The sequence below is a fragment of the Vipera berus genome, assembly GCF_964194415.1.
Source record: "Vipera berus genome assembly, chromosome: 1".
Lineage (NCBI taxonomy): Eukaryota > Metazoa > Chordata > Lepidosauria > Squamata > Viperidae > Vipera > Vipera berus.
Genome location: NC_138202.1, coordinates 318991714 through 319010835, shown reverse-complemented (window position 1 = coordinate 319010835; position 19122 = coordinate 318991714). Strand labels below are relative to the sequence as shown.

Sequence of the window (19122 nt, the reverse complement as noted above, 5' to 3'; positions counted from 1 at the left end):
ACAACAATAAAAACAGAAATAAAAAGTGTAAACACATCAGTAGCAAAGTAATGGAATATATAGCTGCAAGCAGATTTGACCGTTTCCAAGGTTCTAAAAATGTTAATAGCTCCAGGAGGTGTTATGCAAATGTAAGAGTAATTGTACAAGAATAAAATTGAAAATATTGTACTTTATTTGCACACACGCACACAAAAAGCTGTAACAAGGCACACCAAGCAGAAGAAAAACATATATGTGGATAAACTGGTTACTGTTGACATACAATATAACTTTCTTGTATATGCAGCTTTGAAGTTTCTCACCTCACATTTGCTGCTATGGAGAAGAATATACTGTCGCAACTGGTTAAGAAACTAAGAAAACTACCCACTGATACAAGACACATAAGCAAAACTAAGGGACTCTGTATTCCAAGACAAATTTTAGTGCAAACACAGCTAGAACAAAACAAGATATGTTCTGTTCCCAAAGGAGAAAGGAAGGAAAAGAGCACATTTTCCAAATTATTTCACTTAAGCAGGAACACAATAGGCAAATTATAAAAAAGCTGCTATACGATTTACAAATACAACAGTTCTGATGCATCAAAGAGGAATCAGAGGAAAACAGAAGTGGGATAGAATATTAATTGTTCTGGGTCAGTTTAAACTAACTAATCTAGATGGTATTGCAGTTTGTAGCAGATATGTAAAATATTTTTCTGAAGAAGTAAAAAAAACAAACCAGAGTAGTATGTTTTTTAATTTATATTTGACAAGCTACACGAATTGAAATAAATGGTTCATAAGATTCCAATTAATTTTCTACCAACTGAAGCACATAACCCATATTTGAATAAACCTTTTTTCTTTAGTACTAGCATCCTCGGAAACAATGCTTTTACAAATAATGGGCATAAGGTTAGGCTGTTAAGAGTCCCTTTAATTACTAAATGCAGCAGCCTGTAGCGGCATTCTATTTTGAAAAGCAGAAACCCGGAACAAGGTCGTGTTAGCTTGTTTCATAATCCAACCCAGATTAAAATGGCCTTGATCACCATGATCAGAAAATATAAATCAAATGCAAGATCGGACGGGTATTCTTCACTGTTACACTAAGTTTCCACAAGCCTCCTGAAACAGAACTTGCAGATCAGACTAAGAACTTCTGAGTTAATAAAAAATCCAGCTGTTAATTCTAGGGCAAGGTTCAGCTTAACCACTATATTTATTGCAGTGATTAATTCAAAGCCACTGGATTTTTTAAAATACTAAAATGTTAATTTTTAAAAAAGGCAGAGTGAGGATGACTCTGATTAATGAAACAAGTAAGAAATGGCTTTTCTGAAGAGGTATTTTTCCTTTGCTGTAGTGATAGGGCAACCTTCCCTTGCACCCATCAGACCTGCTAGACCAGAGAGCCCCAAGCTTTGGGGCACCAGGGACTGGTTCTGTGGAGGGCGGCTTTTCCACAGACTGGCAGGGCATGGTTTCATGCGCTGCCTGGATCCTGCATGTGCGTGGATGGAGCTTCACTTGCTTGCACAGCATGGTTCCTGGCAGACCACGGACCGGTGCCAGTCTGCAGCCTAAGAATTGGGGACCTCTATACCACACTATAAGTTTCATCTACTGTCAATATACCTGAAAGTATTTTTTTCCTGTTTTAGAATTATTTTTGATTTACATTCTTTTTTGGCAAATTTAATTATCTAATTATTCCCACATGATCAATCTATTAAAATAATTTGGAGACAATCCTGGAACCAACTCTTGGTATAAGAACCTCTTAATGCATGTGATTTAAAAATACAGAAATGACATGTTACAGTGATTTCCCGTTACTTATGATTTTTCCTCTTAAAACAGTTCTGATATAAAAAAGTGGCCTAGGAGATACTGAACTGTGAAAAGTAGTACTTTTTTTGTTGCAAATGCAGTTATACTGAATCAATTTTTGGTATCTAAGTGCTCATATTAATCAAGAAGAAGAAAAGCTAGCAAGCTACTTAATTGTAAATTATGAAACTGATTAGAATTTAAAAGTTAATGCCCAATAGCTTTCTTATATTAATATTATATTAGAAAGTGGACATATTTTGTAAGTGACAAATTATAATGGATGAAAAATGTGACTTTGTGTTCTGTTCATGTTTCAAGAGGTATTCACAACTAACTGGAGGCAGCATCATAAACACAATAAGCTCAAAGTACATTAAAAGCTGAACACTGATGTGCTTACCGTGGGTATACTGTAACAAATACACCAAAAAATCACAATGTGAGTTTACTAGGGATTCTGAACTCTATTCACTTTGCCTTAATTGGTTCCCGCTCCAACCATCGTACTCTAACCTTTTGCTTATAATGATATTCCTTCAGAAAGTCCTGCAACATTGTTGGCAAAGGAAGACAATCAATCCCATCATATGAAGTGTACCTGCAAATTACTGCCCGGCAGATATATTGCAAGCTGAAAGGAAAAGTCCTATTTAGAGAAACTGTAAGTAGCGGTTCAAAAAACATACAAGAAATAGGATCTTTGTAGTGTTCCAGAAGCCCTGTTACAGTGGAGGAGTGAAACACACAGGGATCATGAGCATCAAAACTGAAGTTGTGATTCCATTGCTCGATGCGTGCATGTAAAGACCGGTTATAACGTCGGAAACTCACTGAGAAGAGGTAGTCTTCCTGAGCAGAGTCCCTGAGCAAAAAAGTGCCTTCAGGTTTTCCTTCTAGAAGTGCTTCTGCTTCATAACGGTCCATCACACCCCAGTAGCATGGATTACTGGTAATCTGAAGCAAGTCTGGCACTAGACAGTGAATATAATCAATCTGAGTATGTACTTTCCAAGCTCCTTGTCTACTGATGTGGCTATGGCTCTCACCAGATATTTGGCGCTGCTTTTGTCTACGTGACTGCAAGCAGAGAGTAGTTGTGTCTTCCTCCAAATCACAACTTCCTTGCGTTGTTGAATTGCAGTCTCCCATCAGTTCAGACATGCCAGGGGGCAGCTTTGGCCCTAATTTATATAATGGATTAACCTGTGCAGTAGCTTCAAAAGTATGTATCTGAGCATTGGGAGGAGGATCCACCCCTTCTTCTATACTGAGCCTTCGTCTCTCTCTCAGCCTGTCTTCCTCATCTTCTGTAGAAGCCAAGGAGGAGTCAAATGCATCAAAAATAGCAGAATGTGGGCTCACTGGAGCTGTGTGCTGCTTAATTAAATGCCACTTTTGGGCCAGATCTGACCCAGCAGGAAAAGGACATTTTTCTAACATTAGTTCAGAAAGATGGATCTTCCTTTTGTTGGAAAAAAGAGGCTTAGATTGTTTGCAGTATGTTCTCATAGGGAAACATAAGCCTACAGTTTCCTGCAATCTTTGCCTCAGAGAACGATTTCCTATGGTTCTGCTCGAGATGCTATCGGTATCGTTAACTGAGCTCACACCGTATCTTCTTTCCCTCCTTTGCAAGTGAGAACAGCCAAATCTTTTATCACTTTCCAAAGAGCTCTGGGTTTTTGTAGAGCAGGAATGTTTCTTTTTCCCACCCCATGGAGCATGCCTTGAGTAGGAATCCCTACGTGCAAATTTAGCTCCCGAGGCAACATTCAAGTCAATCTCTTTCTCAATGCTTATTTCAACAATCTGAGGGATTTCTGTGGCACAGTTTTGATTCTTCCTCGAAAAGCCTTTTGAAGTATTTAGATTAAGTTGCAAAGGACTGGTAGGTTGCTGCTGAGTTGGACCAGGCATGTAAACACTTTTATCTCTAACAGATGCACTATTGAAATTTATGTCTACATTTTCATTTCTATTTCCACCTTCAGGATTAAAGAGACTTTGGCATCTGTACTTGAAGCTGTTCCACATTTTCCCAACTTTACCCATGGATTATGTTACCTACATCACAAAGACAGAAAGACAATTAATTTAGGAGAGTCACTTATTGAATAAAGAATAAATAGCTGAATATTTAATTCATGAATAAAATGAAAGTAATTCATCTCACTTTCAGTTTATATCTATCAATAAAAGATTAAGCAACTGAAATAATTGTACTTTAATACAAATCGGCTATATTACTTTAATTGGGAAGAACACTAATTTTTTTCCTCCCAGCATTCCAATGCTTTACTACTGTTTCCATATGGCTATCTGTAAATAAATATATAAATAATTCCAAATGTGTGCAGTTTTACATTTATATTGACTTGAGACATATCATAAGCACCAATCATTGTTGCAGGAAAGAGTTAATAATTAGAGCTACTAAAATAAGCAACAGTAATTGTACACACATGCCTAACTAGCCAGTATCTGGCTCCGTTGGATATATAAATATCATGTTGTCAGGTACAGATACAAGATATGTATTACTATTGTCCTTGTCATGTCAATTTCTGGGTGACCATAGCAGAAAGTTCCCAAATGACAAGAGGACTTTGTTACAAATGTTCAGGCCTAACTTCACTACTGGAGTGCAGTTGGTTTTCACGTTAGTATGCAGTTTAAGGTGAGAACTTTCCAGATGAAAGTAAGATTTCAAGTCCTCTCAAAAGAACTCTAAGCATGTCACAGAGTTTAGATGTGACAGACTTTGAACATCTACATCTCTGTGTGTATGTGCATGTGGGAGCGTGTGTAAAATTTAGACTGAGATTTCAACGCTGAACCCTCAGTATTTTCTTTTTACTGATAAATGACACAAATATGGATGCAAATAAATTGGTATAAAAATATGGTCACATGCTTTCAAGATTTACTTTATTTAACCACAGCTATTAATCATATTAGAGTTGAATTTTCAGTTTGATTTCAATGATAAAAAATACATCTATACTAAAAAATACTTATAATGATGTTATAATGGTTGTGTAGACCATTCACTTGATATGTTTATTAACAAAGTATTTCATACTAATGAACTAAAAGAAATCTTCTATTAAAAATAATTTTAGACAATTCTGGATCATTGGACATTTTAAAAAGCTCCCTGAAAACCCACTGATGGGAGCTTAAATGCTAAAATCTGCAATATTCCTAAAAGATAACTATTAGCAAAACCCTGTAAAAAGTGTTCTATTCATCTGCAAGTACAGTAAAGCAAGAATTCTGAACGATGACCCACAAAGTGGTTGATGATCTGAGGAGTTGGCTGATCATTTGAGCAGGCTGCCTGCTTTTTCCCCCAGCTGCTGCTTAACATCAAAAGGCTACTAAATATATATCTCTTTTCTAATATTAGTTTTCCAGGTAAGTAATTTTTATGGTTGCCATTAAATGATAGAACAAATGATAGAACACTTTGAAAGAGTAGAATTTATTTTCAGTTCACAAGTATTATTAGCTCGCATTAAATTTAGACTATTATTTAACAGACATTAATCAACTACTCTGCTTAACATCAACCTACGGTATCAATATATTGTAATTATGTGCTGTATTCCACCTGACACTGTAACACACATTTGCTACTATGTATTCTATTTTAGTTGTTTATTCTATCACAGATTTTGTCCTAAGAACTGCACCTGAATGTTTCCAATTTCTTAGATTGCAACTCAAAAGGCAATCTTCATTACACTGTTAACTAAACATACTTCCAGGCCCTAACACTTAACAATTCTTCAATATCACCTTCAGTTAATATGAGCTCTTATTCACAGTTTAGTTGAAAAGGAGAAAACTCTTTAAAAAAAAGTTGCCTAAGGCTCAACATAGCAACAAAAGCAAAACAAAACAAAACATAATATACAAGCATAATACAGTGAAACAATGGCACTTCCTATGACAGTGTCAATTGTCAATGGTCCACAATTTTTCTATTTACACTTAACAACTAATTTATGAAGAGTGGAAATCATCCACACACTTGCTATTCCTTGTCTCTTTATCCCTTTTGTTGTTTGGTCACATTTCCAATTCAAGCCTTCTTCCATCCTCTATCTCACCTCCAGACCACTTCAAAATGAAGCAGTTATTTTCAGCTGTCCATCGCTTTTACTTCCAAGTAATGTCTCTGAATACATTTGGGATCAAATGTTCTAAGAAATAAAGGCTAGCATTTCATTCTGGAAAAAAATCTTCGTTCATTTGTAACTATTATAACTGAAAACAAAATAAGCTAGGCATATCATACATAAAATGCCAGAACAATTTTGGGTTAAATTGGAAAGGAGTCTCGGTGTGCATTAAGGTTTCTACTGCCAATTTATGGAATAATTAGGGTCCCATATAAAGATCCAAGTGCTGCACAATGGAGTGAGCTCCTGTTCCTGCCCCAGCTCCTGCCCACCTAGCCCTTGGAAAGCATGCAAATCCAAGTAGATTAATAGGCAACACTCAGTGGGAGGGTAACAGCATCCTGTGCGTCTTTGGCGTATAGCCATACTGGCCACATGACCATGGAAAATGTCTTCCCACAACACTGGCCAAGAAACGGCGAAGAACTCTGTGCCCGAGACAGATACGACTGGACAGGGAAATTTTTACCTTTATAAAGGGAACTAGAATATAAGAGGAAATAGTATAGTATAGTATAAATATTGACATATTTATTCTTCAAATTTGTGTTACTGATTTATAAGCCAATCCATTCAGCCAATCCATTTGTTTAAAGCAGTGAAGTTGCATTATTTTCTCATGTATGATGCATTATTAAGCTATTAATTACTAAGTAGTTCAATCATCAAATATTCATAACCATGCACAGCCAAAAATTAGTATCTCAAAGCCAAATTTAGATTTTAGATTTTATTAGATTTATATACCGCCCTTTCCTGAAGGACTCAGGGCAGTTTACAGGGCATTTTAAAATCACACCAATACAAAATACAAAAGTTAAAAGACAATTAAAAAGATTAAATTATCCCTGAAAATAAAGGTAAAGGTAAAGGTAAAGGTTCCCCCGCACATGTGTGCTAGTCGTTTCCGACTCTAGGGGCCGGTGCTCATCTCCGTTTCAAAGCCGAAGAGCCAGCGCTTGTCCGAGGACCTCTCCGTGGTCATGTGGCAGGCATGACTAGACACCAAAGGCGCACGGAACGCTGTTACCTTCCCACCGTAGTGGTCCCTATTTTTCTACTTGCATTTTTTACGTGCTTTCGAACTGCTAGGTTGGCAGAAGCTGGGACGAGTAACAGGCGCTCACTCTGTTCCGCGGCACTCGGGATTCGACCCGCCAAACTGCCGACCTTCTGATCGACAAGCTCAGCGTCCTAACCCACTGAGCCACCGCGTCCCTCTCTGAAAATAAAACCCCAGTTAAAATTCTCAGCCTGGGTCAGAGAGCTCAAAGAGCCAAGTCTTCAGGTCCCGGCGGAATGAGCATAGGTCAGGGGCAGTCCTGAGCTCTACGGGCAGCTGGTTCCAGAGGGCAGGCGCACCCACAGAAAAGGCCCTCTCCCTGGGTGTTATCAGCCGGCAATCTTTTACCGGCGGCACCGAGAAGACCCTCCCTCTGCGAGCGCACTGGACGAAGGGAACTTGATGCTGGCAGCAGGTGTTCCCTCAAATAACAGCCACGATACACATAATGAATACAGTTCTTACAGACCACATTTAAAACAAGAAAGCCATGAGAAGCTGCAGTCATGTACCAAACAGCCACTGCAAAATAATCTGTGGCCTTGTTTCTACCCCAAGAATGGTACCTTCTAGATGTTCAGATGGAAAAGAACTCCAAATGGAAAGCAATAGTTATTACTGTATTCAAGGTATCAGAAATACCTATTACTTAAACTAAGTTATAAGCAAACCTGACATTATAATTCTGAGCCTCCTTACAAAGTTTAGCAGGATACACTTCTGAACATGAATGCACAGAAGTATTTTGTTAATCAATTCAAACCTTTTTGATTGTGTATCCATAGAGCAACTTTACTCAACAAATTTTATTTCCAGGTAAATATATACTGCTCAAAAAAATAAAGGGAACACAAGATAAGACTATTAAATACAGTACATTGTGTTGTTTAAGTGTTCCCTTTATTTTTTTGAGCAGTATATATTGGACTGTATTCAAAATCTATTTTATTGATAAAATCACCATATGAATGCAAGAATGACAAACAATTCTCATCTCATTACTAAAAAAATGGGCAAGGTTCTAAGATATGGTATAAGGTTTCCTGCCTGAGCAGGGGGTTGGACTAGATGACTTCCAAGGTCCCTTCCAACTACTACTACTAATTATTATTATTATTATTATTATTATTATTATTATTATTATTATTATTATTATTATTATTATTATTATATTATGTATGAATGAGAAAAAATACAGGGAATCAATTTTAGAATAACTCAACTTCCAGGTATCATTTTTTTTGATCCTGATCCTCCTTTTTTGGTGTATGTTCTGTTTGGTATAGGTTCACACATACAAATATGGACACAAAAATATGGCAATGTGGCACATCTTCCCTTTTATCATGGAAAAAGAAATTTCCAAAGGTGTTTCAGTGACTGTTGAGAATCTTAGGGATGCTGGGCGTTACTGAAAATTATGTCTACTTTATTCTTCTTTTTGGATGCAGAGCTAGCATACTATGAAATAAAGTACCACCCTCAGTCATCATCTTGATTTCCCAGAATACTTCCAGACCCCACATAAACTAGTAGTTTGTTACACTATGGTTTGTTTAGAAATATACAAATCTGTCTGAGAAATGTGAAAGTAAGTGATACAGTAAAGAGTATCTTAAGGATTCCAAAGGGAATGCATGAATTTGCTTCCTGATAAATGGATGAAGATCATCTTCATATGTACAGAGAAATACAAACATACAAACAGAAAATATTTTTACAATAAGCCTTCAATTTAATGGACTTAATATAGCAGACTTTGGATTAATGACAAAATCTGCTTCAGTACATGCATAAATTTAAAAGACATTTTGCTTTAACAAACACTTCCTCCCCTCATTAAATGTTACATTGAGGTTTTACTGTATTTCTTGCTGATATCATATATGCATGTATCTGTCTCCAATCAAATGGCTGAACCCCACAAGAAGGAAAGCTGGAGGTTTCCAAAAGGTCCTCTGGTCTTCACACCTTGGACTTGCCTTGTGTTCTGGGGCAATGGATAATTGCTCGCACTGTACCGCCTTTGTAGGAATTGCCTCATCCTTCCTCTAACTCTGATATGTGGGTGGGTAAGGTCTCTCTCATCTCCTGCATGGCCTAATAAGGTATTTTTTAAGAAATAAAAATAAATTTTTTATAAGAGAATAATTCTGTAATAATTTTCCTTAGCCAAGCAGCTTAAAGGCATATAACTACAGGTTTCAATTCTTTTTCCCATAAATAGCTTTTCTAATATTATTTTAATTTAACAGAGTTTTCTGAAGCAACAGTTCTATTGTTTCACTTACTTCCAGGTTTTGGGGTAGATTTCACTTTAATCAAAGGTTGCAAAGGAGATAGTAACCCCAAACGTATCTAGCCTCCATTTCTAGATTTGTTCCAAATGAACTATGCTTTGATCTTAAAACACTATTTTTAGCAGAGGGAATCAGACTGTACATGGATAAGGGCATGTCTTTTTTGTAGATGCAGACTCTGAAGAAATTGCTTCTATAAGACAAGGAGCAAGAACAATAATCCAATATGCCTTACCAGAACATATAAGGAGGTGAAGGAGATAGCATCATTAGACAGATGTAAGAGATACTTCCAGGACCTATTCTGATATCTGTGTATGACAATAATATTTTATGTGATTTCTATAGCTGCCCATCTCAACAAGTGACTCTGGATGATGTACATTGTACATTTACTCATGTATACTGTACATTTATTGCATCGCTGCTGTAAGATTCTTTTAATGCTTTGAAAAAAGTGCTGAATTGTATTTTAGAAAATCTATGATTTTCAGTTGCATTCTTTCACTGATGTTGGTACAGATAGTCCTCGGTTAACAACAGTAACCAGGACCAGAATTTCTATTACAATGTAATGTGGTTGTAAAGCACAATATCGTATGAGTACATTCCTTAATAATACAATCCTGGCAACCTCTGCTGCCACTGTTAAGCAAGGATCACAGGTGAGGATTTCTTTGCAACTTTGCTTCCAACAAGCAAATCACTGGGGAAGCTGGCAGGAAGTTGCAAGTCCCAGATGTTCACAAGCAGGCTGGCAAATAGGTAAGTGGCTGCTGCCAGGTGGGGATAATGTGCTGATGAGTGGTGAGGCATGGCAGAACTAAGAATGGTTGTTACTGGGCTGGAGAGGGTATGCAAGTGGCCAATGAAACCAATGTAGCTGGTCTAGGGATGGTTGCTGCCAGCCAAGGGAGACTTATGGGAGTGACCTGCAACCTTCCAGCTTCCTCATTGATTTTGCTTAAGGGAAGCCAACAGAGAAGGCTGCAAATGGTGATCATGTGACTGTGGAATGCTGCAACTCTTATTAAGTACAACCCAGATTGCGATCATGTAACTGTATGGGTACTGGAACAGCCGGAACTTCGAGGACAAGTCACAAGACCCCCTTGTTCAGTGTTGTCATAACTTCAAACAGTCACTGAATATGTGATTGTTAACCAAGGATTACCTGTATATCTTTTTTGTTAAGAGATGAATATAGACTCTTTTTCCAATTTCTGAATGCTTTACAGCCAATGAACCTTAAAACTATTTCCTCTACATTTTATTAATATAGCTGCCAAAGACTGCAAGAACATATATATTATCACCTACATTAGGTTCAGCATCATATACCATTTTTATTTTAGTTGTTCCTTATCAGGTGTCAACATCCACTAATTGGATAACTAAGGAATTTTTTACTCATCTGTTATGCTATTGGATAAGTCAAAACAGTATAAAACAAATAACTTTAGTTCTTACTGGTGACAGACTTACAAACAGGGATTATGAACAAAACTGATAAAATTGTTTAAAGACTACCAACTTTCATATACCCTTAGTGCTCAAGATTATCTATGAATTTATTTAAAGAAATCTTCAAAACAACCTTGCCCACTAGTGACTTAAATAAATGCTTCCATGCCAGGTTTCTTAACATGTAAGAAAATGCTTTGCAACTGTCTTCTTGGGGGGGGAGGGGTGTTTAAAAAATACAGATGTATTCTCACTGGAATTATTGGGTTCAATTAGGCTTCAATTGGCAGGATTTAAAATATTCAAAAATTTTAAAACTTGTTCAAATATTTTAATATGAAAAGCTTCAAACAGCTAATTCCGGGCACAGTCAATACTTTAATTTTTAATAAATTCTAGTATGTACACAACTGAAAAAATGATTTCAATTATCACAGAATTCTGCATTGCATTTTAATAGAAAAGCTTATTTGCCTAAATATATTTGTAACTGTAGGAATTAATAAACTTTGAATAGAGAAGTTTTCTAACCTTGCTGAAAAGTATCCATTATTATAGATTAAGTGACTAAATCCTCTAACATAGAATTAGAACTTCCAAGTGCCCATTCCACACAATGTAATTCTGTTAATTTTTAAAATTCAGACATGCACCAGTGTTGACAGTACTGAGTAGAAATCTTTTCCAATAAGCATTACAACCATTTTTAGTACAAATCAGGCAATTTGCCCTGAAATTTATAAACTATTTTCTATATATATTTAAAAGACATACTGTCTTCAAACCTGTCAAAAATATGGTTAAAAACTAACAGTGACCAGCGTCAATTTTAAAAATTGTTTGTTTATAGGCTTAAAATGAAGTTTGACAGGTATAGTTACCAATTAAGTAAGCACTGGGGCCAGTAACTCTATGCCTTATTGTTAATTCATTTCAATTATATTTGCACATACATAACTATTTAAACAAAACCATATATTTAAACAGTCTGCTTAAATTTATTTTCCCGTTGTTCAACTTCTCCCTGAATCCTTTGAATTCTTTGTTCCCTTCCTGCTTTTTCTCCTATCAGTCTTCTTCACTTTTAGCGTTCCAAGTTTCAGCTGTTATAAAATCTGACCAAAAAAGACTAAGCGGGAAGAGAAGCCATTTAAGAAAACAAAAACCTCAGCAAATTTCTACTCTCCAGCTTATGCATCAGAAAATACAGTGAAAAAAGTGTGTGCTTTTTCATTAGAATCCCTTCCCTATCAGCATTTAAGGGTAAAACATTTGGTTAGACTTAACAGCGTCTTATCAAGATAAATATGTAAAATTGGGAAAAGAGATGAGTGGTTAAGATGGTGGAGACTGTGGAGAGTGTGGAAACTTTGGAGCGATGGTTCTTGCTGTGTGAGCTGTATTCTGCATTTTTTGGAGTGGCATTTGCCTGAAGGGAAGTTGGAATTGCTGAAGCTGGATCACTTGACTCACTTCGGATTTTTTGGGCTGGAGAACTGTGCTAGAGGTTGGCAGGGCATGGCTGTTTTATGGTGCTGGCCATGCCTACTGTGCCAATCTTGTTTACCACGTTTGTGATCTAGGTGGTTTTTTAAAAAACTGACAATAGCTTTCTCAGACTAGTCTGGCTGCTCCTAAGGGATCTGCTATTGAAAGAACCTGTTTGGGCTGCTTCCTGGAGGAGTGGTCTGGAGGCCAGACTAAGACAGAAGATGTTTAGGGAGCTCACTGGTGCTGTGGAGATAGTCTCCAGTTTCTCCATCTGTTTTGTTGGGGATGCTGTGGCTTTGAAAGTGTGGGCAGCACCAGGCAGTAGGGAGGTTGCAGTAGAGTGGCAGACTACTGTGAACTTCCTTGCCCTGCATAGCCTTTTTTACCTATAAATTTAATTATTTAATCACTGATGAGAAGGCCTTCCTGATATGGTATCACTGAGACCTAGTTGGGCCAAGAAGAGGAGCTAATCCATTTGCAGATACCCCCAGCTGAGTTTTGGGCATGTCATGAGCTGGGGCAGGAGTGGTGAATGTCATCCAGGAATCTCTTACAGCCTTTGGGAGCACTGCATTACAGGTCATCAGATGTGTGTTCATTAAGCTGGGTTTTAGGAATCAGTCAGAATTGCAGCTGTTATACCAGCCTCCCTCCAGCACAGTAACTTTCCAGCTTGAGCTTCTTGACTACATTTCTGGGCGGGCAGTTGAGTTCTTGAGATTTATAGTTTTGGGAAACTTCAATCTGCCTTCTATAAGAGTGGGATCTGAAGTGGCTCAGGGATGCATGGCCACCATCACAGCCATGGGTCTATCCCAGATCAACCAGAGCCTGACATGGCACAATAGCCATACACTGGATCTGGTGTTCCTGTTGAAGCAATGGCAATGCAACCTGAAATTGGGGGAGTTTTTGGGTATCTCCTTTGTTATGGTCAGATAACTGGGTTTCTTCAGCTCTACTATCCACTCCAAGAGGGGCAGGACCCATCAGATGAGAAGACTGTCTTTATATATGTATTGGTTTTGTTGTAAGCTGCCCAAAGTCACTCTTTTGTGAGGTGGGCAGCCATACAAATATGAAAAATGGGTAAAATAAGGCCAGGCAAGGTGAGGCGAGATGAGATAAAGTGAGTTTCCAAGCATCCAAAATGAGGTTGGGAAACCGTGGGTGGGGACGACAGCTTTCCAAGTTAGTTTTACAGGTCCTATACCACCTGTTCCAAAGCCATCATAACTTTGAATGGTCATAAAATGACCAGTCATAAGTCAAGCATTATCTGTAATAAATAAAATTCTATGAATACCATAATTCTGGCCTAGTACTTAAATCTAATGCATAAAACACACAGATATGATTCTTATTTATTAAAATAAGATTATCCAACTAAAACATTAACTGAAGAAAGCTAAAACTTCATCTGAAAATTGAGGTTTCAGAAAACTAAAACATATCTAAACTACAAGGTTTTTTTTTTGAAATACAGAACTGATAAAGTCTCTAAACAAATATGTTTCTTAATACTATGCAAAGGCCCAAATTTTCCATTTTTGCTAAAAAACTATGACAAATCTTAATAAAATAAATAAATGTTATCAGTATTGCCCAAGAATAAAAAGTTGCTGAATGTGTCCAACTGCTCTTGCAAAAAAAAATCACAAAAATTGCACATTTAAAAATCATATATGAGCAGGCCAAGTATACATTAAATTGAATGTGTTGGAAGGTAAATGTCAAGGAAAATGCAAATTAAACATTAGTTTTGCAGTAAATTACAATTTTAATGGTACTAACAAAAAAAATCCAAAATCCCCAAATTGGATAATACATTTATTAGGACTAGCAAAAATGAAAAAAAAAATCCCAAATCCGCAAATTGGGTAATACATTTATTAGGACTAGCAAAAATGAAACAATAAAGTATGCAAGTAAGTTCAAGAATTTGTCTCTTGGCTATATTTTGTTAAATATTAGAAATAGTATGGAAGTTAATTGTCTTTGAATTTAGAGCTAGAGAGCACAATTTTCTTTTTCCTTGTTTCTTTTCAGCATTTTGAAACAACATACTATCCTGTACTAATTAAGAACCCCTCCGACTGCATAACTGAAGTCTGTCCTTCACTTCTTTCCACACCATAATTAGTACAGACATGACCCTAACATTAACCAAAACATTTTCTTCCTTTCTCTTTTCTTCTAATCTACTCTCTTAATTAGCCAAAGTGACAAACAATAAGTAATATTATCAACTGTGGATTCTGCCTGCTTATTTAGAATTACTTTTTTCCCCAGGTTATAGTGTTAGGATTACAGTCTTGCACAAATACGTTGGAGTGCTTGTTAGGACTTTAGATTTACACAGAACTACAATGCACTGTGAACATTTAAAGAATCAGCATTTATCCTGGCTATTTTTAAATGCATGCTATTATCACCTACAAAAACTGAATATTGTAAAATGTAACAATTTGTCTAGCCAGTACAGACTCAGCAACACCAAAATAGTAAGAAGTGCAGCTGAGTCAACTGAGGACAAAACTTCCTCAACCCATCTGCCTGGCATTACTAGTGAAATGCTGGCACTGGACCACTTTGGCTCTAAATCTATTACTAGCAAGTTGGAAACTGTTAAGACTGTGCAGAAAACCGTATTTCAAGGCCAAGGTGTTTTGGAACACCTTAGAGCAGGGATCACCAACCTTGACCATTTTAAGACATGTGGACTTCAACTCCCAGAATTCCTCAACCAGCTTTGCTGGCTGAGGAATTCTGGGAGTTGAAGTCCACATGTCTTAAAGTGACCAAGGTTGGAGACCCCTGCCTTAGAGCAACTGCATCTTTCCTGGGGTTTGTACAGCTATTCTCTGCCATTGACAAGCAATCCTGTAGAAGGGCAAATCTGATTTTATTAATCAAAATATATTCATAACCACTATACATAAATGCCCTCACATGATCTGAATCATCTTGTATCCCTTGAATTGTGGTTGCTGTAAATCTCTACATCACAATCAACCCTCTTTATATGTTATATATATTATATAACATGTTAGATATAATTCAAAATGTTTCTCAGTCATACTCAAACCTTCCCTGTTGCACATCTATATTCAAAAATATCAGAATTAATCTCATCCTTAAAGTTGCTGACAAAACTACTTGAGTTCAGAGGATAATGGTTTTACGCAAAAAAAGTAATGGCGTAGCATGATTCTTTGAGAAACCAAGTAGCATGTAGGCAATTATGAAGTATAAATTCAAGTCTGATTTATACTGAATCAAGACCAAACACTTGGATAGTTTTTTTCCAATTTCCAGTAAAAAAAAAAGTAGACTGTTAATAAAATCAAAAATCTAAATCGTGATTGTTTGAGTATTTGAATTGCAGGGTTTGTGTGACCATAACAAATAGTGATTTTGAAATATCACAATAAAATCAAATTACATGAATGTCAAACAGCATTTTTCTCTCCATAATTACCACCTGATTTTCCAATATAAATATTAAAGTTTCTTGTTTTACTTAACATTATAATATTTGCATCTCATGGATTCAGTCAGTTAATTGCAGTGTTTCTAGAAGTGGTTTTATCTATAAATTATCTGCATGTCATTTAAGAACTAAGGGGAAAATACAATTTGTACTATGTAAAGTAAGCCTAAGTTTTCGGAAATCTAGTTAATTCAGAGATTGTTAACGCTACTTCCCTTTCAATAGCTTTACTATACCTTAAAACCAAGTAATATTAAGTTCAGCAAAATCAGTGAGCAATCCTCAATTCCTTTAATCTTTTTTTGTGGTCCCAAGGGTAAAACCTGGTTTCATGTTCCACTATTTCAAGGTGGAAACTACATGAAAACTACAGTATAAACACAAAACAAATTCTCTGTAAAAACTTAAAACTCCATCTATCCCATTTTGCATCTTTCATTACCTTGTCCACCATAGACATAACCATCCATAAAAATTTCAAGTGTTGCTCTTAAATCATAATTTAGTGCAATACTGATTTGCAAGATAAGCAAAATACCATACTTGTCATCAGATTCTAGCATTTCCTTTATATTTTTTATCCTAGAAATATAGTTTAATACAGCACAAGGTTAATCCAGTGAGGTTGTTCTGTGTAAATAAGTCTGTACTGTAATCGCCATATCACAATAAGAAAAGCTACTTGGCTCAACTAAGTAGTATTCTCCACCCAGTGATTTTGTAATGAATTATACCTACTACTGCAGAGAAAAGCAAGAAGGAGATTCTAATATTATTCAATGAATATTTTTATGTTTCTAAATTTTTTATCTAATTCACATCTGTATCCTCAATAGAAATTAGTAATCAGAACAGGTAATACTGAGCAAGATAGACCAATGTTAACAAACAGTTTCATGTCTACAGATGTAAATAACTCACAATGAAATTAAAGAGCCTATTTTAGACCTGGTTTAGAAATGTTGATTTAAGATTTAAGGAATAACTTTATTATATAAATTGTAGATTCCAAAAGTAAAGAGGAAAATTATCAGCATTTATGAAGACAATAACAGTAAGTCAATGCATAAGAATATAGAACTTCTGATCAACTGAACAGAAGTTCTATGCTTTGAATCTTAAGAGACCATACAGTTTTCCTCCAGGATGATCTATCAACCTGGTCCATTAGCTCAACAATGCTGCTAGTCATCCTCCTCTCTTTCCTTCTACCTTTCCCAGCATTAAATCTTTCTATAGAAAACTAGGTCTTCACAAAATGTGTGAAAATAAGATAATTGGAGCTGGTCATTTGTATAATATAATGGGAAAGACCTTGGGAGACAAGGCAAAGAAATGAGAGCAAGGGAGTATCAAATAAAAGACCTGAAGCAGGAATGTGAGTGGGGCAAGAGGCCCACAACAGTGTTTCTTGGGCTGTAAAGGAGACAGGAGTAGGGCAATGTAATTTCAGACTTCCAAGTTTTGGTTAATACAGCTTTACAATAAATTAGAATTAGCTCATCTGGTTGTGTTTCAGGTCTACCTCATAAGGCTGACATTTGTACCTTGAGTGAGAATTCTGAGATGATTTATTCAATGATTCACTTGTTTGTTTTCTTGACTGGTCATTCTTATGTATGTACTAGTATCTTTAGTGAACTTAAGATACAATATTTGCCATCCATTTAAAACAATTCTGTGAGACAGACTGACCTCCGTCTTTGGCACGGGAAATATGATGATCCAAAGAACAGAGCTGACTCCAATATGCCCAAAACTGTACTCAGTAGTGCAATACAGGTAAAAACAAGCAACTTCATGTACTCCTATACAAGAATTATAGACTGAAGGAATAATCAATGCCACAACTTCATCAGTTTAAGTTTATACATCCACCTTTGCCTATCTATCATACATAGAATAGCTTCCAGGTATTGTACAACATTCTTCATATTCAAAGATTAGTGGCATAAGACTTTTGAAGCTATGAATAACTGAACCAGTTAACTGGAATCCCTGTCCAACAGAAAAAGATGCCAGCAAATCTGTGACAGAACTCTACTGATTACTGAACTCTAAAGTAGTTTTCAGACCTATGTTTTTCAAGTATTTGCTTGTAATTGTCTTCATCCTGACTACAATAGACCATCAAGGCCATAAAACAGAAACTTCTATCATCAATAAGAACGCTGAAAATATATTTTTCTATGCAAACATTCAATATGCTATTTAATTCATCTTTAGCCCTAGCTGCCCACCATCCTGAACTTGTATTTAAGGCGCCCATCTGCTACTACAGCTTTAACTTGCAAAATAATGCAAGGCACAAATTCCAAGTGCTTTGATCCATCATACATTTCACTTTTCCCCTCCCAGTTAAGATTATCGTTAAAATTATTAATTTCTCGTTTCTCTCCTTTAAATCGCCAATACCTTCGCAAAACTTAAAACGAGACAGCTAGAACAAGAGTTTACGACCTGGCTTTTTGAGCTTTCCAGAGGGGCGGGGGGGGGAAACGAAAAGTGCTTCAAAGAAGAAATACTGCATACCGCATTTAGCTACTAATATAAATCTCCCCAAGGAATAAAAAAAAAAACCACTACTCATTTCGCAGTCCTCCAACTGGGCTTTATAAAATAAAACCGAGCGTACATTTCACTCCCCCATTTTGCGGGTCATCCTCCTGTCCCTTTTCCTTAAATTCCGGGGGCGGGAAGCGGCAGCCGAGGAATGTCACTCGCTTCCCCCTCTCCTGACGACGAGCCTTTCAAAGAAAAGGGGCCGGGAAGGGAAGCTTCCCTCCTCTCCCGGCTGCTCAGCTCGAGCTAACCAAATTCACCCACCTAAGCTGCAGCTGCACAGGGTCGGAGGCAGCAACCGGAGGTGCGGACCTGCAAGGCCAGCGCATCTCTCTCTCTCCCCGTTAGCCTCGTTCTCTCAGCGCCACGCCAGCTCCCTCCTGGGTCCCGGCATTACCTCGCGGGCTCTCCGCGCAAGCTCCCACCTCTTCCTCCGTCTCTTGCCGCGAAGATACTGTGGACCCTTCCTCGCACGGCCTGACCAGCAGTCCCGCCTCAGGCCCAGAAACCGAGAGCGCACCACCAGCACTGACGGGGGAGGGGCGGGGAGGAGTGACAGCGGCGCAGCCAATCGCACAAAGCGGCTACCTCACTCCTCCGTCCAACCGTTACCCTCGGTAGCGGGGAACGGTGCAGTCTCAGCGCAGCCTATTAGCAACGCAGGCCCCTCATCATTCCCCCGTTAGAAACCGGAGAGCCAATCCTGGCGAAGATAGGTAAGCCGCTCCCATAGGCC

The 19122-nt window shown here is 37.3% G+C and overlaps 1 protein-coding gene across 5 annotated transcripts in view; it reads right to left on the bottom strand.

Annotated features, from left to right (window-relative positions):
* The window catches only part of SOCS5 (suppressor of cytokine signaling 5), a 50274-nt gene extending 31357 nt beyond the window's left edge, over positions 1-18917 (bottom strand). Inside the window, exons 1-2 of one of the 5 annotated variants that reach the window (XM_081328381.1) lie at positions 18651-18885; positions 2655-3887 (exon numbers count right to left, since the gene is read on the bottom strand). In XM_081328381.1, coding sequence (XP_081184507.1) covers positions 2655-3875 — 1221 coding nt within the window. In that variant the 5' untranslated portion in view covers positions 3876-3887; positions 18651-18885. Of the gene's footprint in view, positions 1-156; positions 3888-8570; positions 9174-18650 lie in introns of those variants that run through there. The other 4 variants (XM_081328379.1, XM_081328380.1, XM_081328378.1 and 1 more) reach the window with 4 other exon arrangements.
* Positions 18918-19122: the final 205 nt, after the last annotated feature.